Genomic DNA, 26,229 nt, shown 5'->3' on the forward strand with positions numbered 1-26,229 from the left:
ATTTTATTTTGTAGCATCAGGGGCAAAAGTGGCCCTTTGAATGTAAAAGGTTGCTGAGTGCTTATGCTTGTCCTACATCATTAACTGGTAAATCTGCACATTTTGTTTTCCTTTCAAGCTCTTCTGTGACATTTTAAAGTTATTTTGTTCTATATTTGCATAATTTTTTATCACTTCATCTTTGTTGTGTCACATTTCTCTCACTTCAATCCTTTTTGTCTAATAATTGTCTTATTTTTTGTCATGTGTAGCCATTGATTGGGATACTGTTTCTCCTATCAGTTTTCAGATGTTCTTCACCATTTTATCTTTGAGTGCTGAACTAATCTAATCTCGGCAGTGTTGTGTGTTTGGGATGGGTTCAGTTTTGGCCCGTACGCCTTGTTGACAGTTGAGCAATTCATCCACACCTTAAACCCGGAGGAGTCTCAATCAACTGTTTCTCTCCAGTGCCAGTTCTTTTTAAAATAGGTTAATTATCTTCATATATTTCCAAAACACCACTATGCAGTTTGAAACTACAACAAAAACATTTACAGAGTTTTTGTTCTGGCTGGGTTCCACTGCCATTTAAAACTAGGTTATCTAGAATAATGTTGGAGGAACTTAATGGCTTGTATTTTTATGTGCACTGTAATAAAAACATCAAACAACTAAAACAACTTCAAGTTAACTACCACTGTCTCGCATTTCCCATGTAAATATGTTATGGCTTCTCTGTAAATAACCCCCAAATGCAAAAAATGATGAAGTTTTATTAGGAAAACATCACAGAAAATCTTGGACTTTTCTAAGTTTATTGTGAGAAAGTGAAATACAAGTGTTCAATTCTTCACAGGTAAATGTGTGACCGTCATAATTCATTATGTTTGGAAACATTACAGACAGTGAAGTTAATTAAACAGTTTATAGAGAGTCTCCATGGATCTTGTTCCAATTAACTGAAGAAGTAATCGGTTTTGAAAGCTATTTTTAAAACCCCCGCCATAAAGAGGAATCCAACAGGCATCATTTCTGCATGTTTTTATTTGAAAGCTTCTCTGGAAACTTACTGGTGATCTTTAAGTTTAAAGTCGTTAGTTTACCGAGTTGCAGGCGATCATCACTTTCACTTCCCGTCTATTACCCCCAGAACTTTAATGACTTTGGGTGAGAACAACAAAAATCATAATCAGCTCATATATTCCAAACTCGCATATCTTAATGCACCTGCTGCTCCACCGTCTACCTGTCTTCCTTAATGTTTCTCTTTTTTCTTTCTTGAGTCTTAATCTCGAAATTCTCTTGAGGTTTGCCGGAGCATCTGCTTTTGACTGAATACTTCTCTCAGTGCTTTCAGGATGAGATCGCTTTTTTGTGGTTCTGCTGACGAGCCCACCTAAAAACACAAAACAGTTGGATTAGTCCTTTAGTTTTAAAAATACCAAACACAGACAGACAGACAGAGACAAGAGCTCCTCTTACATCTTTAAAACTGGCACTTCTTCTTAATCTTCCAGGTCCAGGAGCAGCAGGAGGCGTATCCTGACTGTCACCTGTTCCGGTTGTGTTATCTGTTGTCTGCTCAGCGTTTTGGGCTGAGGGGACTGGTGGTAGGGGTCCTTTCTGCAAAGCCAGGGAAATGGACGCCCCTGCAGATCTCGGTAAAGTCTGTGAAACTGTGCCTATCAAATGCACCAGAGAAGTCACTCAGGCTTATTCAATTGTTGATCTTTTTAAATAAAAAAAAGCTAGTAACAGAGAAAATGTGTTGTTTCTGTAAAACAAACAAACAACAAAAAATCCTTTCGAGAGAAACATACTTTTCTTCTTCAGCTCTTTTTGCACAGCTTTCAGTCCTCCAAATTGGTTAATGATGCAGTCGACAACTTCAGCAACGTCTTTGTTTTTAAGGTCTTCCTCGCTTAGTCTTGCCTCCATCAACAGCTTCTTCATATCAGGATCCAGACCTGAAAACTAACATCAGAAAATGGAGGGAAGTATAGAAATGTTACAGTATTTCTGCAGTGCTGTTACAGTTTTACTAACACATTATGTTCGCTACACACAAGCTGGCTCACCAAACTTGGAGAGGCTGGAACCGGTGGGAAGCAAACAGGCTCCTCATACAAATTATCCTCATTTTCTTCCCTACAAAACACAAGCAGGGTGTAAACTGCCTTTTCAAAGGATCTCTCAGTCTTCTCATTAAAATCCATTCGTTCTTACTTCAGATCAGGTGGGCTGCTTGTTGAGATGATCTTTTCTTCAGTCTTTGTCTTCCCAATCATGGCTGTCATCTTTTCTGCAAAAAGAAACACGTAGCAGGAGATTAACCAGGAATATCAGTCTCTAACAGTTTCTCTTTTAATATGCTTTGCTATGAAGAGGACCAAACGCATTTCATGTGAGACAGGAGGACAGACAGTTGATCTGCTCCTTGTTCTAACCTTGAACATCCTCCACTGCAGACTGAAACTCCTCGGCCTCGGACTCGTTTGCAAAGTTGAGCCCGACCTGGTGGGCCTGCAGGGAAGGAACAAATGATCTGATGGTGAATTAGAAAATTTTCTCATTCTTTTCTTTTCTTTTCTTTTTTCTTTTTTTTTTCAAATTAGAGCTATCAACTTTAATGTATCATACATGGATTTTTATAGACCGACACCAGTGGGACATAATGTTTTTCTGTTTTATTACTAAAAGTGTGGAAAGTTTGGAGTGCGGACGCCTTTAATGTGATCCCAATAAAAAAAATCTAGCGCAACAAATGTCTATTAGAGTGGTCATCTAATAAGTAAGCACCCTTGATACTTAATCTAAGAATAAACTTTTTTGTTTTTCTTTAAAAGCCCCAGAGGTTTTTTAGAGAACATTAGCGGACAAACGGCATCACAGAGACCAATAAACAAAACAGACTGGTCAGGGGTAAAGTTGTGGAAAAGTTTAAAGAAGCGATAGGTTGAGGAAAAGCGTAGGAGTGGGAAAAAGGAAAGCGGTTGTTGAAAGAAACACATAAAAAGTTCTGTTCAAATTTAGCAAACGCCATGTAGGTGATACAACAAATATGTAGAATATGCTCTGATCAGATGAGATTAAGTTTAACTTTTATCCCAACATGCTCAACACCATGTGTGGAGGAAAACTAACACTGCCCACAACCCCAAACATCGCATTACCACTGACCTACGGTGGTGGCAGCATCATGCTTTGCCGATGCTCTTCTTTATGGGAAAATGATGGAAGCTACAATTGATTAGCTAACATCAAATCATGATAATGTATTTGAATGGCATAGTCAAAGTCTAAAGTGACAAACCTGTGACAATATCTGAAATTGTGACGTGTACAGACATTCTCCGTCCAATTTGAGGTTAGACTTAAAAATTGGACTCAAAATTCAGTCTCCAAAAGCTCAAAACTGTGATTTAAAATAAAAAAAAATGGCTCCATGAATTATTAACCAAGGAGTGGGGATTAAACACCCAAACATAAGTTAAAATTTAAGGCAGGAATGTGACAAAAATGTGAAGAAGTTTAAATGGTATGAGTGCTTTTGCAAAACACTGCATGGGACACGCGAACACACTGACAGGCTATTCAAACAAGATGACTTACTTCTCCAGGGAAAGTATGGAAGTATGCTCGACTTGCAGCGTATTTGAAAGGAATGTACAATTCCTGCTCCCACAGTAACTTGGCACGCTGTAGGAAAGGGAGGGACAAAGCAAAAAGAAGAAGTACAAGTGTTCGTAAACTGTGTGTTGTACGTGCAGCAGAGCAGATGCACCAGTTTAAATAGGACTCATTGTTTGTAGAGGAAACTGCAGATTAGAGGAAGCTGACCCATACGTGCAGCTCTGCCTGAACCACAGAAAACAAACAAAAATGGCTGCCATTTTACAGAGGAGGGAAGGGGGGGGACCTGTATGTTTTTGCATGTGTGAGTAGGAGGAGCAACAAGCTCTGTCTTGTTCTTCTCACCTGAACGCAGTAGAGACGCAGGAAGAAGGACTGCAGAGACGTGTCCTCGACGAGGCAGACCACACCGCAGTCCACACGATGCCAGCTCCGCCTCTCACCCTCAGAATCACTGGCCTGGAGTATCTGGGCTACCGTAGTTTTGACCAACTAGGATACATTTTTTAAGTTACTCCAGGCAAACATATATTACATATGATGTATTTGACTGTTGTGCCAATATTTAAGCATCTCCAGTAAAGATGTGCAAAAAGCAAAGAAAACAATGATTACTTTGCATTGCAGCTGCATAAACTCTCTCTCTCTCTCTCTCCTTTTTTTAACCTCCTTTATCATGATGCTCACTGTGTTTATTGACAAAACAAACATGGGTCCATGTCTAAACTGCCACAGTTTGAGTTGTTTAAACCTTTTGTAATTACTGGTTCGTCTGTAAATATGGTCAAGTTTAGGTGTGCAATCATTTTCTTTCAACTATTTCATGAATTATGTAGACCATTGATCACCTTACCTGAATGATATGTTCTCTTGTATTTCCGATTTGAAGAGTGGCTATAGAAAATATCCCTCTTCACTGGGTCACTATGTTTTACATTTATCACATTTTAAAATACCTTCATTATATTTTGTTTGTAGGTGTGGCCAATGCTGGAACTGGTGACTTTATGAAAATATGTGACTTTATGGGCTTCAAATCTACATTTGTGCACAAATAGTCAGTCGGACTCATGCAATTTTGTTAAAGGGAGAGTCCTAGATTGAGTTTATGCATACACATTTAATCCATGCTGTGAAAAACAAAACTAGGAAAAAATTGGAAACGTTTTCATAACAAATCCCATGAGTCATAAAACCATTATATAAGATAACTATATGTCAGTCAGTCTATCAGTCTGCAAATAATCTCCCCAAAGTCTGTTTTACTAACTGCTGCTAATTTGCTTTCATTGTTTTTTCCTAGATAGTTCAGTGTTTTTGATTTTCATTCATGGTAGTCGTTCAGAAAAACCTCTCTGAACGACTTTCTGGTTCAGTTTTAGAGTTTCAGAGCAGACTGGTTTCCCTTCAGAGAACCAATGACGTCTTGGTACTGATCCAGAATCATCCATTTCAATAGTATCATAGCTTATTGCTTTCCTTATTGAAAGTAAAGTCTAATGAAACTTGTATTTTTTTAATAAAACAAACATCATTATTTTACAGAGGAGGGATTTAATGATTTTTAAGTGGACACTGGACACATGCAGCATGTTTTAAATATGGTTTGCTTTAATAATTACCACCAAGAAATTGTGAATTTATTTCACTGATTTCATAAGACCATAAAAGTTGGTACCCAACATTATATAAGGTAATGTGAGGGATCAAAATCCAATTAGAGGCAAAGATGTTTTTATTTCTAGCTGTGGAGAAAACAAAAAGGATTAAATAATTTGTCTCGAAGTTGATCTTAGTTTCAGTGGCTTTGGTCATCCTATCGGTGTCGCCAACAAAAGTGGGTGGCCAGACGGGGGCCGCTGGACGACCGGACAAACATCGGCTACCAGGAAAACCTAATCCATTCACCCTGCAGACCTCCTGATGGAAGCAGCTGATAACATAGAAACTGTCCTTGCTACAGGAATCATACTTTTTATAGGAGCAAAAATCAACCACATAAATAAAGTTTTTGTTCTGTGTTAAACGTTTCAGCCATATTTGGCTAAGTTGGTTCTGTAAAGTCGCTATAAACTGGACTGACCTTGCAGTGCGGTTCCAGCAGACGAACGAGGATGCCTTTCTCACGGATCGTCAGCAGGTCGCTCATTACATGAGACTGGAGGATGTGACTGAGCGCCATGGTCTCCTGCTCAGCTCAGCTGCCTCCAGCTTCTTCTCGAGTCCTTTCTAAATGCGTCCATTGAGTCCTTTCTGATCTTCATACCTGCTCTGGATGTCTTCAGTTCCCGTGAAACGAGCATTTATGCAAATTTATGGACAGTGTGTGAACAGAGCACCTTTTTGAATAGGCAAATCTGTTTATGTGCAGTTGTCGCCATAGAGCCACCAGGAAAGAGTTCAGCCTGTTCACATATGTCCTCATAGAGCTGCAATCATTACTGATTTAGTCCAAGCAAATGTTTGAAACTGGTGTTGCATTTCCACTTGGGTATCCAAATCTGAACCACAACTGTACTTTAAAAACTGTTAAATTACAAGAATTACATTCGGATGAAGTTTATTTATATATTCTTTTTGCAGGGCTTTAATTCACATTTGGATCAAAACATTTGTTTGTCCTACTGGAACCTAATTGTTTTCAGCCTCTAACAAGTTTTCTTTGAGTATTGGCACTTATTTAACCCCATCCACCTTCCCATTGAGTCTACCCAGCTTCTTTTGTCCCTGTTGAAAAACAACATTCCCACAGCATAATGCTGCCACCATCTTATTTACAGCTTCATCTTTTTCGTTATTTTGACCATTTCTCATTTTCTGCAAATAAATACTAAATTTTAGATTTGAAGTTCAGAGACATGTTCTCAGTAGTTCAGAATCAAACAACAATGTTCATTTTACTCAAACATACCTAAAATAAGTAAAATCAGAGAAACTGATAATTTTGCAGTGATCTCTTATTTTTTCCAGTTGTCAACCATTATATTTCATAAATGCCATTTATCTTTTTTAATTTTATTTTACTTTCATTTTCACATTTCTTTTGGCTTCTGTTAGGGAGTAAATAACTTGATGTGTGTGAATTTATTCCAAAATTCAGAAAAATGTGTTAAACAAAATTTATTTTTCAGAGCTAAAATTGTTCAAATACAAATGTGATTTTTTTTTTCTATTAATGAGTAATGAAACACAAACAATAAAGACACAAAGTAAATGATATGTGGAGGGAGTATTGCATACAGCTTGGTTTTATACTAGTTTTGTCCAGAAATCGTTTTTCCATGCTCTTCATTAAAGGCCACCTCTATCTGACCGATGCACCCCACGCCTCCGTCCCTGCTGCCCCTGTCTGCGCCCTCTGCATGGCCTGTAGCGCCACCTGCTGGCCTGTTGCGTCTCTTGTTTAGCAGAGGGTTGTTGGACGTGTCCAAGTCCTTAATCTTCACCTGGTCGTAGTCCACACGCATGGTGGCCAGAGCGCTGGTCATTCCCTCCTGCAGGAACAGGCTGAGATATAAATGTGATCTGGTTCGTGTCTGCCACCTAGTGGCAACTTTCTAAAAATACACACACACACACACAAAACTCCATGCAGCTGGACCGAGCATCACCTTCACGTCGTCCCACAGCTCCATGTCTTCTGTCAAAACCCGAGACGTGTGCAGAGGTGTTTGTGGGACCGCCATCGACTGCTGTTGGGTCAGAGCATCAGCATCACACACAGAACAGACTGCTGTTATGATTTAGAGACAGAGAGAAAGCAAAGTCTGAACGTACACTGATCCAGGGATGGTTCATGAACTGACCGATGGTCATCCTCTCACTGGGGTCCGTCTTCAGCAGCTGAACAATCAGCTGTTTGGCTGCAGGTACAGAAGCAAACAGCTCTTATTTTAATGTGCTTTTTTGAAAATGCATTAAGATGCTACAATTCACTGAATTCAAGCAAGATATCTGTTGCTTCCAAAACCAGAGAAAGCATTATGTTCCCTAAACATGCAGCCTGTTTTGAGAGCTTCTGTTCTGTGCAAAAAATTGTAATCTTTACTAAATATTTTTCATATGGTGCTGCTAATGAACTTTTAACTTCCCAACTCCTTCAGTTTAGTCAACTAAATGTTATATTTGATCTTGTGCCTTGTATTATTACCATTCTGTCACAAAGACATTCTTATTCCTTCTTAAATACTTTCTTTTCGACCAAACACTGTTTAATCTGTTACGCTTAGCATCTGATACTGATGTGGTAGTAGACAGAAAATAAAGAAAAATAAAGAAAATTTTAAGGAAAGACTCAGCAAGTCTTGATCCACTAAAAAACTGAACTTTGAGGCTTTTTGCAGGCTAAATACCTCTTCTTGATTTAAGTGCATAAAATCTAAAATAAACGGTTTAATAATTATGACTGTGTTGTGTTAATTCAGGACGTTCTTGTGATTCAAATAAACAAAATATATGTTATTTACTCATTTAATTTGTGTGATGTAGAAAACGGTAAAAAATACTGACCTTCCTCAGAAACGTCGACCCACTCAGGGTTGGGAAACTCATACCGGCCCAGTCTGATCCTCTGTTTCATACCTGGAGAGATGGCCTGGCCTGTGTTGGAGTAGAACGGGGGAAATCCACAGAGTCTGCAAAACAAACAAACAAAACAAATCAACAGATGAGAGGACAAAAGATAAGGAAAAAATAGAAACAAATAATAAACAAAAGAGAAAAAAAGTCAGAAAAAAGACAGTAAATTAAAATTAAGAAGAAAATACTAGAGAGAACAGGAAATAAGAAAAAAATAAACAATGAAATGGAAAAGAGAAAAAAGTAAGAGACAAATTTTGAAAAATTAAAATAAAACAGAGAAAAACATTTTTCCTTGTTTAAGCAGCTGAATAGCAGATCTAGGTGATAAACAAAGCTGAATGAGGTCGAGACATACACGATACTCACAGGATGTACATGATGACCCCCAGTGACCACATGTCACATGACTTGTCGTATTTCTCCGGCCCGAGTACTTCAGGCGCTGCGTGGAAGAAACAAAACAAATCAGTAACGAGCAAAGAAAGATGCTCCATGAAAAGTTGACATCAATCAGTCATATAACGGCTGACAGTAGCTTCAAGTGGTGGTTAAAGTTCTCACCAACATAATACGGGGTGTAACACGGGGTTTGGAGGGAATTGTGCATTTTAGTCTCCTTTGCGAAGCCAAAGTCGGTCAGTTTTAACGTAGCGTTGCTGTCCTTTGTCGTGTAGAGCAGGTTCTCAGGCTGCAACAGTAAAAAAAGAAAAGTGAAATATGAATCCTCCTTTATGCTCTACTAAGGCTGGACAATAAATCGAGAACAATACACATGACGTTCAATATCAATAGATTATACGTCTGATCAATAATTTCACTGAACTCCGATCCAAAGCCGCACAGCATTCTGGGTGATGTAGGCAGAGGAAAAAGCTTTATCCGCTCAACCTCTCGCAGCCAGCTAAGCTAGGTGGGTGGCATCAACGAACTCACTCACTCTTTGGTTACCTAGCAACAATCTGCTGAGTAACACGCACTGCAGCAGTTTAAGGTTTTGCAAACATGCCTCATAACTGCTTAAAAAAAAATTAAAAGCAATGACATGGAGTGAAAACTGTAAGACAGGAAAGATCACATCACTAGCTTGGCCGTATTTCATATATTTAAAACAAAAAGGTAATTGATAATTATTGATATCGACTGATATGAAATCCTTATATCATGATTTTTCAGCCACGTCGTCCAGCAGTGTTACCTTCACGTCTCTGTGAGCGATGTCCACATGGTGGAGGTACTCTATGGCCGTGCCGATGTCGTGCATGATCTCCGACACCTCTGAGGGGACAAGTTCAACGTAAACGCCGAGGCGAACCTGACGAGACGCGAATCAGGCGGCTGAACAGAAGAGCTGACCCACCTCTCTCAGTGAAGGCCTGGTCCCCTCTGACCTGGATGCGGCTGAACAGCTCCCCTCCCTCCATGCTGAGACAAGGTGGACAAAAGAGATGAGAACTGGGACAGAGTGGACGCTCTTGGCAAACGCTTACAGGACGGTTCTCCACAGCACATCGGAACAAAGCAAACCATTGTGCCTGGTCATTTAGTGTTTAGAGGAGGCGACTCTTCAGAGCAAAACCAAACTCAGTGCAGGTCATAACACATAACGATTCATGTAAAAAGCCAGAAATGCACTGCAAAAACATAAAAAGTAATTTTGGCCATTTTTCCAGTGCAAATATGATAGACAAAACTAACTTACAAGTAACTTTTCAGCAAAATCAAAGAGATTGTTTTACGTCAATAATATTGATTAAAAGTTACTAGTACCACTAGTAATTTTAGTGGTACTAGTGGTACTACCTGTCTTGCTGTAGGTAAAAATGTCTTACCTACAGCAAGACATTTTTTCATGTCTTCAGTGAAAACATCTGCCAATGTAACTAGTACTTTTTTTTATCCACATTAAAAAGTTTTACCTGATTTTGACAATGAATCTGGAAATGTCCCTAAAGTATATTCAAATAAAGCTGGGGTAATTTGGAAATAACTTGTAAAATATTACATTTTACCCTGCAAAAACACAAAATCTTTCCAAGTATTTTTATTCTAGTTTTTTGTGCAAATATCTCAGTACACTTGAAATAAGACAAAACCATCATACAAGTAACTTTTCAGTAAGAAACAGGAGCTTGTGTTAAGGCAATAATTCCTTAAAGGTGGCTGCAAATCTGCAGAGCAGTCTAGTTTTGCTACTTAGAGACTGACTGACGCCTCCTACAGTTAATCATTTTAATTTCCCTAATTAAAACCCATTGGTTTTCAGTCACTTTTAATATTAGCTGAACATCTGACTTAAATTACTTTTCATTAAAAAAAAAAATCTCATTTAAACGTACTTATATTACATTTATAACTTTATAATAGTATAAAGTTATTTTATAAAGGTATTGACTTTGTAACATGATGTAAATCTCAAAAGAGTTGATTTTCCATAACTCCACTCCTTTAAAGACAGAAAGAAAAAATAGGGAATTACTTTAATTTAATACATTTTTGAAAATTAACAGTTTTCACCGAGTTTAGAGCAACTTCTGTGCAAAAAAAACAAACAAAAAAAAACAAACAAAGAAATGTTCTGACTACCAGTATTGATGCTGACGTATTTTCTGGCTCATCACTTTAGTGCAACAAAGGTAGTGACGTCAGAAGTCTGCAACCATTACACTGAATTAAAATATGGTACAGCTAAAGTTTTGGAGTGACTTTGCAAACAGTAGGTTACAGAGTAAACCTCACAAACTTGGCAGCACCTCAGAAGGTTTTAAGCTACAGAGGAGGAGAGATTTGGGCGAGTCTGTCAACATCAGAGGATGTGTTTCACATAAATATCAGCACTAATCGAAACGCAGACCAAAAACAGTCCAGGGGAGATTAAGGGTTCAGGGTAAACAAGGATTCAGAGGATAAACGTGCAGGACAGCAACACTTTCCTTAAACTCAAACTGGGCCAAACCAGAACAAGCAGGCTTGATTTCTAAACAACTTTAAAAACAGCAGACACTGACAAAAGAGCTGATAATTGTGAATAAAATAATTAAAAAGAAACAGAATGAAATATTTAAAAGTTTACAGTAAAGTATGAGCAAAAGTAAAAAAAATAAAAGGAACACGTGTTATAGACACGAAAAATCACATTAAAATAAAAACTTCTGGCTCACAGGTGATAGAAAGGCGGAAAAATAAATATTGATCTAAGTCAGAGACCAACTTGCTGTTTTTAACTTGAGAGCAAATGTAAAAATAAAAAAAGGGGGGGGGGGGATGCATTTTTCCGTGGCCATGTTTTATTGAAAATAGCTTAAATTTAGTTGTGGGAGATGAGACACAGGTTTTGTGGAAATGTCTTACCTCTAAGCTTTTTAAGAGAGGAAAAAGTGGAGCACACCAGAACAGGTTCTTCTTTTACACAACTACCAAAAAGCCGTAAACAAATAAAAAGCAAGCAGTGTTGATTACACCTCGATGAATCATCTGGCATTTTTCTCCCTGACTTGCATTTATGAGCTTTTTGTTGTTTAACTTGATTTGCTTAACTTGTTGCCTGAAACAAAGACGGTGACTCTGGCTGCAGAGTCCCAAAAACACCCATTTATGGTTAGTTTTCTGCATTTTGATGTAACCATTGTTTAGGGGCCAATTTTAATGAAACCCCAGTTTTTAGCTGTGGAGTTTAAGAAGATTAGGAGACTTTTTGTAGTCGCAGGTAGTTATTATCTGTTTGGCAGCGCGTGGTTAAAGCTGTCTGTGTCTGAATTTGTTCGATTGTTGGTGACACTCACCACTCCATCACAATGAGCAGACATTTCTTCCCCTGGTGCATGTTCTCGTACAGGCTGAGGATTCGCACGATGTGGGGGCCTCCCGACACTCGCCAGTGAAGCTCAACCTCGCGTCTGGCTTTAGGAGTGTCGTAGAGAATCTGACGAAACACCAAAAACACATTTCTTATGTTCACGCAAGACCAGAGTCTCAAATTGGCGCTGAAACTGAAACTTTGAGGCTGCTATTCGGTAACATGATTCATTTATGACGTCCCCCCGCGCGCTCTCTGGATGGATCCACGCTTCAGTCCTCGAGAAAATCACAAGTGCAATCTGAATCCTGGAGGAGCAATGGATGTGAGAAAACATTCAGCTTCCGCGAGGGGGGGGGAGTCGGTCTCTGCATCAGCCTGCCAACACATAACAAGCAGCGCAGGGGAAGTTTATCCCTGCCAGCAGACCAAGAGCTGAAAGTGTTTCCTGTTGTGAAGTGTTGCCTTAAATTAGGTGCAAGAGCCGTCTGAGTAATAATGGTGTGTTTATAGGTATTCAGAAAAGTAGCTGTCGGCGTTTCAGTGACTGTTATGTCTGACAGCTGAAAGCGTACAGCTGGAATAAATAATGTGACGCAACAGAAGATTTGAACAGGTCGTGTACAGCGAGTGGCAACGTTTGTCAGGAGAAAAGCTGAAGGCCAACGCAAGCAGGAACATTATTCACAGAAAAGGCCTCAGTGAAGAAAGAGGCACTTAAAAGCTTTTTTTTTCTAAATATAGAAAAAAATGTAACACATCTTGTTTGATATTCCACAAACATAACAAGAAGAAACATTTAATTTCAGTTTGTTTGAATGAATAACGGCATTTTAAAGCGGTTTGTTAGTGTTGGAGAAAGACGTAGCTCTCACTTTACTGCTAGTTTATTCTAAGGAAGAAAAAAAACACAATTTGAAGGGAGAAAAGTTTATTAAAAAACAACAACAACAAAAATAATCGAATAAAGGAAATTTCAAAAGTTTTAAATGTTTGACTATAATTAATTTTTCAATTCTGTTGAAAATGATCTTCCTCTGACAATATTTCACCTGCAACATCTGACAACCACTGAATGGGAATGAAAACTCAGTGTGCTAATTTCAAACCCAAACCTCTTTTAGTTCAGTCCAGGCCAAAGCCAGAAAATAAATAAATAAATAAATAAATAAATAAATAAAAATCACACTAATTAGGTGTTGTTTTTTTTCTTTTTTTTTCTTTAACCAGATGTTTTGAAGAGTGTGCTACTCATAAATGAGTCCTGACCAGGAATGCAGGGGCTGCCAGGATTTCACCATACCTGCTTAGTCATAGCTTCAGACTTTCCAAAAGAAAAACTCTCGGAAGAAGTCACTTGAAGCCGCTCTTCCTGTTTATTGTTTAGAAAGCTTCGCTGCAACGCGCTGCTTGTTGATTAAATCTGAGCTCACTGCTGAACACTCACTGTGGAGTGGATGAGAGGAAAATTACTACTTTTGTTAAATGCCAGAGTCATACAGACTATTATGCAATATCATTACAGAGCATATCATTGTCCAGGCAGCGAAAAAAAAGAGAGGAAAAAACACATCAATGTCTGGGCAATATATTAGATTACTGCTTAAAAATTATTTATGTAATAATTATATTTTAATTACAAGAAAGTTAACTAATGTAAGCTAATGTAGGATTTTAAAGCAGAAACAAAAATTGAGGGGAAATTAATTATTGATGGTTTTTAAGACATTAAATGAAAGGAAATACAAACCTTCAGGGCGCATTTCTCCCCGGTTTTCTTACAGTAACACTCCAGCACTTTGCCATTGATTCCCAGACCAAGAACCTGAGACGTGATCTTATAGTCATCAGTCACCGCGTTTCTCTTGAACTCCGCTTTAGGGTAAGCAGGTGGCAGGAGCCCCACCGGGCAGCTGCTGCTGGTGCCCACGCTGGAGGAGCCGCTGCTGCGGAGCGCCGTCCCGTGTTGCGCAGGGCTCGAAGTCCCCTCCTGCTCCTCCTCCTCAATATGAAGCATTTTCACTTAAAACCGAACCGACTGAAGCTCACTGCCGTCTCCAACAGGAGCAATCCAGCGGCATTGTGATCCAACAAGAGGACTTTGGTATTTCCAGACTGTTTAGACTGCAAAGGCAAAAAAAAGAAAAAAAAAAGAAAGAAAAAAGAACAAGAAAAAAAAGAGGCAAATCTGAAAATAGGGCAAAAGAGTTTCTCAGAAAAGGGCGGAGGTTTAAGCGGAACCGTTATGTTCGCAAAAAGTAAAGACAAGGCAACTTAAAACTTCATTTGAAACATTAAAAATGAGCATAAATAGTAATAAGAAAATCAGTTCCACCCCCCTATGCGGTCCTCATTACAGATCTCTGCCGCTTTCTGAGGGAACATCAACCTCTGTAACCCTTTACGTCAGCGCGGAAAGCTCAAGTTCAGTCACCATTCACAGATTTCTTAAAGGAACAGGCACGTAACGACGGACAACCAGCAGGGACGGAGAGAGAGCTGAGAACAATGCTGGTCATCGGCAGACCTCACGGCTGCTGAAACGGAAACTTGATCCCTGGAAAAAAATATCGCAGCCAGCGGGAAAACACTAACTTATGGCAGGCCGTTGTTGCATATATTCAAACCACAGTGCAAAGCAGAGGCGTTGTTAGGATCCTGAAGGATTGGGGGCCGTAGCGTAGCGTGGCTCAAAAATAGTAAGTCATGTTCTATTAAAATATTCTTTCCCATGTAGACTGTTTCTTTTTCTCTTTCTTTTTACCAAGCAATTGTTAGAAGCCTGTGAACATGGCTAAAATAGTATTTGATTTACGACTGATCAGAGAATGATTTAAAAACAAATACATTTTGGTGATATATTCAAAAATTTAGACTGATTTTGCTAATCTAGTCAGAAAACATGCTTTCAAATGCTCAGAAACCGTGCTCACCCCATGTCTCTTATAAATATGATCTTCTCTTTATCTGGCTTAAGTTCCTGTTTAGATCTAATCAAAGTGTTACTGTCCTCAGCTTAGGTTCCTCATTTTCCACTTTATTAACAAGATACATTAAAAAAAAATCTAACCATTGATTTTTTCAGGAGAAAATCTGAACTAGAAATATTTTTCCAAGACAAAAAAAAGTAGCCTTCCCAAAGAAAAATGAGGCCTTCAATGGAAGGAGATGAAAAAGTAATTTGCGTGTTTTAAGACTGTTTTTGTTATTAAATGCTCTTTGTGTTTTATTCATCTTCTCTGACAGAAGAACTTCTCACCATTTCTGTAAACAATGACAGAAACGTTTCAGACCATCTTCAAAGATCAATCTGGATGAATTCTGATCATGTGGAGGAAGGATCTCAACTTGAAGGAAAAGGAGAAAACGTTTTTCTCCTCCACCAGGCTCGGCCGCAAACCTCTGACTGATTAAAAAAAAAAAAAAAAAACCTCATAATAACTTCATGATGACAAATCTGAGACACTTTGAGAGTAATCACCTGTTGGCTTTCTGTGTAGAGCTTTTGTGAAATTATAAACCTGCTTAATTTAACATTAACAGTGACAAGTTTATGGAGGGGAGTTATTGTACAGAAATAAAATATATTTTATTATTCCAAAGATGTCTGAGGGTCTTATTGGACGCTTTTAATGTAGTTTAAGGTGATCTGGACATAAATTAAAAAATAAAAAACATCCAGGTCCCTTTGCTGCTTTTAAAACATTTTAGTTATTGCTCTGAGTAATATGCAACCTTAGTCAAATAAACTCTTTTCTTGCTGGCTCGTAAAAATCAGCACACATCTAACTCCCTTTAATTACATGTTTTATTGTTGTTCCCTTTGTGAACACTGAGTTGCAGCGAAGGAACTCTGTGTAACGGCACTGAAACAGGAAGTTACACGTTGTTAATTAAGGGATCCCAGACTCTTAAAAAAACAACCCTAAATGACACTTTGCATAAACGCTTCAGCTTCATTTGTCTTACCATGTGCCAGTGACTGTAAAGTTGTTTTGTTAGTCCCTCCACCCAATAAACTGAAGTGAAAGGCAGGATTTTTATAGGTTTTTTGGTCTTCAAAAGATATGTGCGAGGACTGTGTAAGACGCAGATTTGCAAAATTCAGTTCTTTCTAGTCAAGGCTGATATTTTAGACCAACCTTTCAGGTGTTTGAACTTTTGCAGACAGAGAATGTTATTTATATATTTAATTATTAGGTATTATGCCCTAGATATTCAAACTAGACCCCAACCAAAAAACAACAAAAAAAAACAACAAAAAAAAAACAAAGAATTCCAAGAAGACAATCACATTTTATTTATTTGTATAAATGTTAATATCTGTATTTGCAATTGCTCCTGTTTTAAGTTAATATGACATTTAATGTAGAGAGGCTTAATGAATATTTAAATAATATCTTTGTCCTTGATTTTTATTCCCATTGTAAATATACTAATGCCTGAAACTACCTTCAAACAAGTCATACAGTAAATATTGCCCATCCTGAATGATAAATTATAAATATCTGAATCTGTTTTTCATGTCAAATGTCTAGCTGAAAATGTTTTACTGGGATTTTAGACATCTGGAATGAAAGTTTTCCCATTAAGAATGCAGTAGTAAATATCAGCAATTACTAATCCAGATAGGATAATGTATTTCAGATATATTGAGTTTAAAGTCATCTCAATAGAGAGGGAAAATGTGATCAAATTTATCCTTGAAAAGTAGTTTGAGAATCTAGTTCAGTTATTTTATGATAATTTAGCTTTCCATACAAATTATTGTTGGAGATGTCTGAGTTAAAGACAAGCATGAACATTTTTAACCTTTGCTTTCTCATTTTCATCCTGTTGAGACATGAGTATCAGGTGTTGCTCTGCGTAACTGTGTCTTCTATGTCTCTATTTGGTTTCCTGCCAAAATACTTTTTCCAAAAAAAAAAAAAAAAAAAAAAAGCCAATACTTTCTTGCTAACTCATAAACTATTGATTGGTATAAGGCGTTTTTTACTTAGGAGAAAAACATCTTGTTTTATTCACGATTCACCACAAGTAAATGAGATTTAGATTACAACACTATGAGACACAAACAGCCATTTAAATCTTCAATATTAAAACAAATATTTTATTTATTAATTTGCAGCACAAAAAATAGATAAAAGTGATCAAACTTGGTAAAAGTATTCAATTGCATTGAACTTTTCCTCTTTATAATGGCCTTTCCTAAAAGCTGTCCAGTTTATTTTGTGGGTGATATCATCTCTCCATCCCATTGATATATATTAGTATCAATATGTATTATTAGTGATATGTATCGATGGTCCATCCATCGAAAGTTGGAAACAGTGTGCGTCTCAACGTCATTCTTTAAAACAGACATTATTACAACACATTTTCAGATCATGACATCAACACTGTGGGTGATTCTTCTAAATCTGTATAACTCATACTGCTGAATAAGGCCTCATTTTGATAAATACACTGAAGTAAATGCAGCTGCTGGCTTCCTCTGCTCTCTGTGTCTAATTAGGTTAAATCGTCACCGGTTATCCCTGCAGGGCTCGGTCCAGCACATGCTCGTCCTGCACTGGAAACGGCATGGTGACGCGGAGCTGGCTGTTCTCCTCCATGGTGCGCTGGATCGTCTCGTAGGCGTTTGTGTTTCCAGACCAGCAGCGACGAGCCACCTGCAACAAGCAGAACCACACAGGAATGCAGAAGACCAGAGCGACGGCTCCACGCCGATGCATCGAGCTGCTGCTCCGCCTGCAGCCTCACCCCGTTGGAAACGTCCCAGTTGAGCATCGACCTGGCGCGCTTCGCCGCCTCGTCGGAGCCGTCCAGCAGCAAGCCGAATCCTCCGTTTATTACCTCTCCCCTGACGGTGGGAGACAGACATGAGGACACAGTGATTCGCGTCGACACAGCCAGATTACTGTTTACTGCCCTCACCAGCCAACACCGCCGCCATTGTGCAGAGCGACCCAAGTGGCACCTCTGAAGGCATCGCCAACAAAGTTCTGGACGGCCATATCTGAGGGAAGGAAGCACCGAAAAATCTAAAATGTCTCTTTTATTCTTTTATGTCACATCTACAGCTGGAAAATTATAGACAATCATACAAAACTGTTATGATTTTAAAAGTGTTTTCCAAGTAAAAAAAAAAGAAAAGGAAGAAAGATAAACAGCTTTTCGAAGCAACTGAGGTTTATTTTGAGTGCATAATTACCGTATTTCACTTTGCACCCAGAAATGAAGTGATTAAATAAAAGCCAAAAAAATTATTGGGTGAAAATTGTTAGTCACTCCTGATCTTATTAGTAATACTCTGGTTTCCTGGAGGAAGAGCTTCTGTGTTTTGGGTCTTTGGCATGTTGGAAGAAAAACAAAACCCAAATCAGGTTTTGCTGCAAACTACCTCGGGGCTTCTTTCAAAATCGTCACAGTTTCTTCTACACAGGATGAAACTGTGGTGATAAATAAACCTGGCATATTTACTGATTAACATAACCAAGGTTATGTTAATGTTTGACAGCTGAAAACCTGAAATAGTTTCAAAAAGTAAATTCACGAATGATCAGCTTTGTAGACCTGAAGTTGTAACTACCTGCACATTACTGACAAACTATTTAACTATTTACTTTTACAAAGTCAATAATTACAACATATTAATTGCACTTATTCACATTTTTTTCATGTCATAGCCTCTAAAGTCATTTAATTATACTGGGATTTCATGTCATAGACCAACATAAAGTAGCACATTGCTTTGTGGTGAAAGGGAAACATTGCATGATTTTCCAGGGGTGTGAATACTTCTGCAAGGTGCTGAAGGGTCAGAAAGAACAAGCAGCAAAAATCACAAATTTCCACCTCAAAACAGATTCATCATCTTAGCTGTGCGCAAAACACGCACCTGCACAGAACGCAGAGCCGTCGTACACGTTGGAGGTCTCTCTGAAGGGGCTGTCGGTGCCGCTGACATCGTGGTGGTCTCTGCTGATGACCACCGGAGCCTGAAGGAGCAGAACAGAAAACCACAACACTAAGATTCACGTGTCAGTTCCCTATTATTAAGACTGCAGTTGAGTTCATCTTCCTACTGAGACTCTTCCGTCAGCAACAGCCTGGTTTATGGCTAAAGCAATGCACACTCTTCCTTTCTGGTCCGAGTACAAAATCCTAGCTTGAGATCCAACAACCTAAGCAAGAAACAACACAAGTTAAAAACTAACAATTTTGTTTTTGTCTCCATGTAATTCTCTACTTGGAGATCTTCTTTGGCTGACCATTTTGTGCTTCCCGGCCTCTCTGATCCAGCGGATGTTGTCTCTGTACTGCTGCCTTACACGTTCCGACACGTTGGCAGCGATTTCCTCCAGCACCTTAGCGGCGATGTCGTCGGTTACGGCCAGGTCTTGTGGATCGCCAGACGTGCAAACCCAGCGAAACGGCCCGAAGCCCAAAGAGAAAATGTCCCTGCAGCAAGAATCTATTATTTTATTATCTGGCCAACATAAAATAAAGTTGATGCTGCTTAGCTGCACTAACTGGACCAACATATCATTGGATATATACTCACCCCATAATATGTTGGACATAAGACGGATACCGGAACTCGGTTGCTCCTCCACCAACTTTGCTGACCTCCGCACCTATTAAAGCCAAAAACATGTTCCTGTTTGCTGCTCAAATCTTCCCTGAATCTGATACTCTTTGTATCATGTTTTATAAATAACTCACCTGCTCTTTGGGCCTCCAGCAGGAATGCATTGCCGTAATCCCAGAAGAACATACCCGCATCCGACAACTTGTTGATGGCCTTTATGTGTCTTCTGAGGCTGTAATTGCATTGGTTGCATGGTAGTAAAAACAATATCAGCCACGAAATGCTGCACACGGTTCAGCTCTGAGATTAATTGAACTGAACCTCTCTTGGACGACGCTCTGGAAGCATCCGGGGTCTGTGGACATGAGCTGGTTGGCCTGGCGGAAGCTGAGTGGGACGGGGTAGTAGCCCCCGTTGTAGGGGTTGTGCAGCGACGTCTGGTCTGAACCCAGATCCACCAGGAGCTCCCCCGTCCTCTCAAACTCCAGCAGCAGCCGCTCCCTGTTTACAAACAGAAAAGTTGGACCAATTTCAGCATCAATTGAGCTAAAGTGTTTTATTTTTAACACAGGCCCTGACTGTGTCCAGTGAAAGTTTTCACAGCTCACTCACCACAAGTCTACGACATTCCCATGGTATCCCAAACTGAGGGGCGTCTTGGAGGTCCTGGCTTCTCTGAGAGACAACAACAGAGAGATATTAAAGATGAAACTCATCAGTTTTCAAAATGCATATCCTTCAAACTTGATTGCAGTTGGATTTGCAAGATATATTTACTTTTAGTTTTATTTTCAGTGCATATCTAAAGATGTATAAACACTATTGTTTTATTTCCTAGACATCCTTTTTAACTGCATGACTTGAATCAGCACATTTGTGTCCTGTCACAAACATCTCACAGTGTTTAATGTGTTTCTGGCCCATTGCTCCTGACAGAACTGGCACAGCTAACTCAGATTTGTGGGTTGTGTTGCTCATAAATGTCTCTTCATCATTTTTGCTGTCCTTAAGAAATCTGATACAAGCAAAATCCACACAGAAAGACCCGGACTAGGATTTAAACTCAAGACCTTCTTGCTGCGAGGCAACAGAGCTAACAGCCACCGTTATAATACATAACATTTTAAACATCCAACAAAGATATTATTTGCAGGGAATGAATTATGACGATGTGTTCTTCTGTGTTACCGGATGCGTTTGATGCATTGCTCCAAGCTGCTGGTCACCTCCATGACCCAACCCTGCTCATGTCTCTTCCTCAGCGGCGCTTCGTCCACCTACACAGGAACGACAAACGTTTTTACTTATTCTGGCTCTCAAAAGTGACTTTCAGTGAGACACAGGAACGACTGGAAACCAACCGACCTCGGCAATCACTCCGACACAGCCTGCGATGACGGCCGCTTTGGCCTGGGCGCCGCTCATTCCGCCCAGGCCTGACGTCACGAAGACGCGGCCCCTCAAGTCGTCGGTGCCCAGGTACCTCCGACCTGCGTTTAGTACAGTCAGCTGCACAGAGAAAACATATTTAAAAAAAAATAACCTTCAGATCATTATGTATACGCTGCAACAATATGGTGCAGTTTGTCATGATGTGGATTAGATGTGGGGATCTGATTTTTTATTTTTATTTTTTTCAAACCATTGTGCCATGAACGATCCCTTGAGGTCCAATGTAGCAGTAACTGCCTGCTGTCATTTGGCCATACCTGTATGCAAACAACAGCAGGACACAACTTACACCACGTAGCTGTAACACAATATGAATACTGTGCCGGTCAGAAGTTTGTAAGCAATAATTTGCAAGAATGCCAAATTAACCTTTTCATACATAGAGGTCACTACAGTGGACAGCTGTCTAAAAGCCATTTTCTTATGCTTCTTGTGGATTTTTATGTTATAAACGCACACAGACCACTGAACTGAACACTAATGCATCATAAAATACACTATCAACTACTGGCCATCAGCTGCAAATGCAAGAAATAATTTGTGTTAAATCCAATATGGCCGACAGACAAAAAAACCCGTCTACCTGGCCCAGTTCCATTTCATTGTAGTTGGCTTGTTTAATTTACAGCACAAGAACCGAGACATTCAACTAAAGAATGAAGAGAAAGGAAAATATTTCTAAGCTAATTTAAACAAGCACCAAACTCAGTATTGCATTTAAGTATTTCGAGAAACGTGTCAGTAAGTTTTAAATGCGTCTTCTAGACAACTCCAGAACCAGAGAACAGGCTCCTGATCGGTGGGAAATGAAAATGTTCCCAAACACTCAGCGTGGAACAAGAACAGAGTAAAGTGCTCAGCTCTTTGCAAAGGGACAGTCCATGGCTGAACCACTCTGTGGTCCAAGGTAATATTTTGACTGCACACATTTTTTTTCTTTCCTGGAATCAACATTCACATCTGAGTCAGCGTTTTCCAGCAGGAAAAGGGCCTTATTTAAGAATGCCAGGATTTAACTTCACTCATAATAAGGGCAACACATGAGAGAGATGCATCTGGGTTTTGGAAATAGTCGAGAATGCAGTTTCCTTTGCTAGAAAAGGCTTCCCCTGATAAAACTTCAACCAGCCCTTCCCCAGCCCTTGAATAAGACTCTATGGTGACACCGTTGCTTGAGCTTTATCCAGTTTATGAAGATTTTCTTTTAATTCAACCATTTTTTTTATTAACTTTAGGATGATAGCTTAGGTGAAATACGTGAAACCTGCACACATTTAACAGGAACAAGATCCCAAAACACACGTCAAAGCTGGTTTTTGGATGGATGAAGCCAACAGACATTCATCTTTAGTGTGATCCTGTCCTCATGTCTTTCCACTGCAGTTTGTAGATTTTCTTTCAACCAAATCGACAGATTTAAATGAACATTTCTAAAAGCATAGAAAATGAATATCCAGCTAAAAATACACCAGAACCCTGTTGAAGAGAACAAGTTTGGAAAAGACTTACATTGACACGCCGAGAGCGAACATCCTCTCATATTGTTCTCTGGAGGAATAATTTGGAATAACCTGAGGAAATGAACAGGACAAACGCACAGAAACAAATGTGAGTTTATTGTTCGTGTCTGTTGTTAGCACATGGCGTGTGTTCTGCCGGTACCATGCCGTTAGTGATGATGGCCCGCGGAGAGGAAGGCAGGCTGGGGAACAAGCCCATGGGGTGACCGCTGTACATGACTAGAGTTTGCTCCTCAGTCATCTCACTCAGGTAGCGCATCACAAGGCGAAACTGAACACAGTTATTATTCAGCTGTTCAAGTTAGCATGTAGTAAGTATAAGAGAAAAATTATATTTTGGGTTTGCTCTGGACTCACCTGGGCCCAGTTACTGAACACCTGTCCATTCCCTCCATACGTGACGAGCTCCTGGGGAAACTGCAGGAGGAGGAAAGTTGGTTTCCTTCATTTCAGGGCTGCCCACGTCCGTCTACTATCCTGCAACCTTTAGAGGCGTCCCTGCTCCAACACCTGTCACATGACTGAACTTCCTCCTCTGGAGACGACTGTTAACCAACAGGTCATTTACTCAGTGGTATTGGAGAAGGTTTGCACCTAAACGTTGTTGGATAGTTGCTTTTGAGGCCTGAACTTGGACGCCCCTCTTCGTGATATTAAATTAGACATGGTTAGTCAAGCCGATTGCAAAACGCTCACCTGAGCAACAGCTGGGTCCAGGTTGTTCATGATCATTAGCATCATAGCTGCTGCTTGCCGTGTGCGGCAGGGATACTGATCTATAGGATAGGCTCTGCAGAAGAGACAGGCATTCATGTCATAGCAGCAGTGCAGGAAATTACCTTAAGTCTCAACAGTATCTTGACACAATGCTGGTTAGTATCTTTGATTTTTTTATTAGCATGAAGCATAAGTTGTTAAAAGACATTATTTCATTTCTGAAGATATGAATGAAAGCTGATGTAAAAAAAAGAAAAAAAAAACTTTTTCACATTTTGCCACATTACAGCTTCCTTTCTTTCATTACAATTTGTTGTGATTGACCAACAAAAAGCCATGAAAAATTGTGAAAATCAAAGAAAATTGACACATTCTTTCAAAATGTGTGTCTATTAAAATCTTAAATGTATGATAGCTATCAATTCTCAAATAGATTTTGATCGAAAAGGTGAATGTGTTTTCATCCAAACCATTCTGAAGCTCCGGTTGTTCGCTGATTGTCACTGGAAGATGAACCTTCAGCCCAGTCGGATGTCTTTTACTGCCTCTAACAAGTTTTCTTCTGGGATTACCTTGAAATTATCTCCATGTATTTCCGAAGAAAACTTCCTTGTCCCAGCAGAAGAAAATATCCCCAAAGTATAATGCAGCCACTACTATGTTTCATCTCAGGTTGACATGTGTTGTTCATGCAGGCCAAAAAAAGCCCATTTTGGTTCTTCCAAATTTTTTGCTTTATTCCATACTTGTGCAAAAATTATTGTTTTCTGATGTTTCTTTTTTTTACAGTAATTTTTTTCCTTGCTTAAAGTCCAGATTTCTAGAGTGCATGAGTAATAGTTGTCCGTTTAACAGTGTTTTCCACCCATGTGCCTCTGTAGCTTTGCCAGAGTCACCACAGAGTCTCTGTTGCTGCCTGAATAATCCTCTCTTTAGATGTCCTTCCATGTCAAATGTTCCATGTTATGATTATGAATTAAACAGTTCACTTTATAAAGCTCATATCTAAGGATATTGTTTTGTAACCTATTGTTTAACATTCTCTAGCAAACTTCAGAGCCTTTAGCATTGTAGCTGCTGCACTTGTGTTACGCCTCTGAGATTAAAATAAATACACAACGACTTCATTTACTGGTTGGGCAACTTCTAAATGAAAACCGCTGCATGTGATTCTATTTAGGGGTATCAGTGTAACTAGGGTGAACACGCCTTTCAGATGTCCATTTGCAAATAAAATGTGTATTTTTTCTTTCATTTCACAATTATGAAATAGACAATTGGTCTATCACATAAAATTCTGATGAAATACGTAGAACATAAGACAATTTGGAAATGTATGAAGAGTATAAATACTTTTGGAAAGCACAGTTACATAATGATTTAGCAATGGGTAGAACCTATCCGTGGTATTTGCATTACATTTGTTATAAAACCTAAATGTAGGACTTCAATTTTTTTCAACATATTTTATTTAAATTTAGATGATTATATGAAGTTCAGGGAATTTCAAGACATTTAATCCTGAGAAACTCTAATGTCTAACTTTGACCCCTGGAAATTCTTAACCGGGTTAACAGTGGGGGCCCCATACCTCATCCGCACCGCGGGGCAGAAGCGGTACATGTATATATGTCCGTACTGCCGGAGCTCCTGAGCAAATTCAGACGCGAGTGTTGCATGGTGGGACGGTGGGAAGTAGCGCAGAGCATTTCTCAGTGCCAGCTGTAGAAGGATAAAGACGATTTACTGTGAATTAGTGAAAGCAGAGCCTTGTCACACAAATCTGTCATTCCTTTTTTCTCAAGTTTTCATGTCAGAGGTAGATCATTCCCTGCTTCCCTCCTTTAATTATTGACTGAGGTGTTTTTTTTCTGGGTTTGGGCAATCATTTTGGGACCTCTGAAAATAATCAATTTCGAGGTTGAACCAACAGAGAGTGATGCAAGAAAACACAGAGTGCAGATGAGGCTCTGGCTACTGCTCTCAGCTCTATCACTTCCATGGTAAATGTGGATCTTTTAATAGTGTCATCATTCATACATTATTAACAGGCAGAGATGCATCTACATGTAGTTAGTTTTTATATTTTTAATGGGTGTTATGCAGGTTTCAGTTTACAGTGTGTATTTAAATGGTAATGGTAGTAAACATTACCATGAAATGCACGCAATAACAACTACAGCTAAAACGTCTTCCAACAAAATACTTCCATGGAAGAACAGATGTCAGGAGTTACTCACTCGTTCCTCCTCAGCCCTGAGGTTGGGAGTCCGGACCGGAGCGTGTGGCACATTTGGATCTCTTCCTCGGTTTGGCGGCAAAGGATCCAGGGGTAGACCGCCACATAGATCCTTTAAATCCGACATCCTGGAGGCTTCTCTCTGTTATACGTTTGCAGCAGAGACCAAGGAGGCAAAGTTCAGGCTGCACACCGAAGGCAGCATCAACTGATGCAACAAAACAAGCATCTGCGTAGAATCTGTGTACTTATTGGGGCCAGTCCCTCTTCCCTTTCCGTCCCCATTGGTTTCTACGTTACCTTTGGTCTGGAAGGGTTCGCCAATGAAAATACAGTAGCTCCACAGGGATGTTTGATAATTATTGATCCATGGAAGAGGCTGAAGTCGCACAGACTGAGCAGACCAACATGGAGACCAACCTCTGTTTTGTCATAATACAAAGTGTGATACAATGCGTGACAAAATCTGATCCTAATCATTTGAATGCACTCTGAATGTTCACAATTTCTGAGAAATGATGAATTCTCCAAAACTAAAATGTATTTCCTTTATTTAACCAGGTAAACCCTGTTGAGATCTGGATCTCATTATCAAGAGGGACGTGTTGAATGCTTGAAATGCCCATTTACTGTGCTTTGATTAAATAGGCATTATTAATATGTTAAATTCTGTTCATAATGAAAGCGCACAACATTAGCCATCATAATTACAACTTTT

General features: G+C 39.3%; 3 protein-coding genes across 4 annotated transcripts; all 3 read right to left on the bottom strand.

Moving 5' to 3' along the window:
• Positions 1–778: 778 nt before the first annotated feature.
• On the bottom strand, positions 779–5,886 carry LOC103143267 (wiskott-Aldrich syndrome protein). Its single transcript, XM_007559727.2, has 9 exons — positions 5,699–5,886; positions 3,961–4,107; positions 3,595–3,681; positions 2,430–2,505; positions 2,209–2,284; positions 2,061–2,130; positions 1,803–1,956; positions 1,465–1,664; positions 779–1,378 (listed from the first exon to the last, which is right to left on the bottom strand). Exons 1-9 carry the CDS (start codon positions 5,795–5,797, stop codon positions 1,268–1,270), a joined length of 1,020 nt encoding a protein of 339 aa, XP_007559789.1. The 5' UTR covers positions 5,798–5,886; the 3' UTR covers positions 779–1,267.
• Positions 5,887–6,610: 724 nt separating this feature from the next.
• LOC103143227 (MAP kinase-activated protein kinase 2-like) lies at positions 6,611–14,529 on the bottom strand. 2 transcript variants are annotated; one of them, XM_007559684.2, is made up of 10 exons: positions 13,740–14,525; positions 11,976–12,115; positions 9,554–9,618; positions 9,392–9,471; positions 8,758–8,884; positions 8,563–8,638; positions 8,125–8,249; positions 7,393–7,478; positions 7,227–7,307; positions 6,611–7,109 (listed from the first exon to the last, which is right to left on the bottom strand). In XM_007559684.2, exons 1-10 carry the CDS (start codon positions 14,004–14,006, stop codon positions 6,870–6,872), a joined length of 1,287 nt encoding a protein of 428 aa, XP_007559746.1. In that variant the 5' UTR covers positions 14,007–14,525; the 3' UTR covers positions 6,611–6,869. The 2 variants fall into 2 exon arrangements, with proteins under 2 accessions (XP_007559746.1, XP_016530575.1); XM_016675089.1 differs by having other exon boundaries at positions 6,950–7,109; positions 7,422–7,478; positions 13,740–14,529.
• Positions 14,530–16,879: 2,350 nt separating this feature from the next.
• uroc1 (urocanate hydratase 1) lies at positions 16,880–25,756 on the bottom strand. The gene is made up of 19 exons (XM_007559685.2): positions 25,513–25,756; positions 24,864–24,994; positions 23,252–23,345; positions 22,913–22,972; positions 22,698–22,826; positions 22,545–22,606; positions 21,226–21,292; positions 20,949–21,092; positions 20,772–20,860; positions 20,196–20,258; positions 19,905–20,084; positions 19,718–19,815; positions 19,557–19,629; positions 19,264–19,453; positions 19,078–19,176; positions 18,891–18,990; positions 17,927–18,008; positions 17,753–17,852; positions 16,880–17,661 (listed from the first exon to the last, which is right to left on the bottom strand). The coding sequence occupies exons 1-19, from the start codon at positions 25,636–25,638 to the stop codon at positions 17,521–17,523; spliced, it is 2,028 nt and encodes a 675-aa protein (XP_007559747.1). The 5' UTR covers positions 25,639–25,756; the 3' UTR covers positions 16,880–17,520.
• Between the last annotated feature and the right edge of the window lie 473 nt (positions 25,757–26,229).

This window comes from Poecilia formosa, unplaced genomic scaffold (assembly GCF_000485575.1).
Source record: "Poecilia formosa unplaced genomic scaffold, Poecilia_formosa-5.1.2 Scaffold106, whole genome shotgun sequence".
Lineage (NCBI taxonomy): Eukaryota > Metazoa > Chordata > Actinopteri > Cyprinodontiformes > Poeciliidae > Poecilia > Poecilia formosa.

Bases quoted from the DNA above. Each gene is read 5' to 3' on its own strand.
- LOC103143267 (XM_007559727.2), bottom strand. From the start codon at position 5,797: ATGGCGCTCAGTCACATCCTCCAGTCTCATGTAATGAGCGACCTGCTG. The intron at 2,131-2,208 runs GTAAGAACGAAT...TGTGTTTTGTAG, and splicing joins AGCAGCCCACCTGATCTGAA to GGAAGAAAATGAGGATAATT. The intron at 1,379-1,464 runs GTAAGAGGAGCT...TTGTGTTTTTAG, and splicing joins GAAGTGCCAGTTTTAAAGAT to GTGGGCTCGTCAGCAGAACC.
- LOC103143227 (XM_007559684.2), bottom strand. From the start codon at position 14,006: ATGCTTCATATTGAGGAGGAGGAGCAGGAGGGGACTTCGAGCCCTGCG. The intron at 12,116-13,739 runs GTTTGTATTTCC...GTGTTTCGTCAG, and splicing joins GGGAGAAATGCGCCCTGAAG to ATTCTCTACGACACTCCTAA. The intron at 9,619-11,975 runs GTGAGTGTCACC...ACCTTGTCTCAG, and splicing joins CTGCTCATTGTGATGGAGTG to CATGGAGGGAGGGGAGCTGT.
- uroc1 (XM_007559685.2), bottom strand. From the start codon at position 25,638: ATGTCGGATTTAAAGGATCTATGTGGCGGTCTACCCCTGGATCCTTTG. The intron at 22,607-22,697 runs GTACCGGCAGAA...TCATTTCCTCAG, and splicing joins CCATCATCACTAACGGCATG to GTTATTCCAAATTATTCCTC. The intron at 19,816-19,904 runs GTTCAGTTCAAT...ATGCAATTACAG, and splicing joins CAGAGCGTCGTCCAAGAGAG to CCTCAGAAGACACATAAAGG.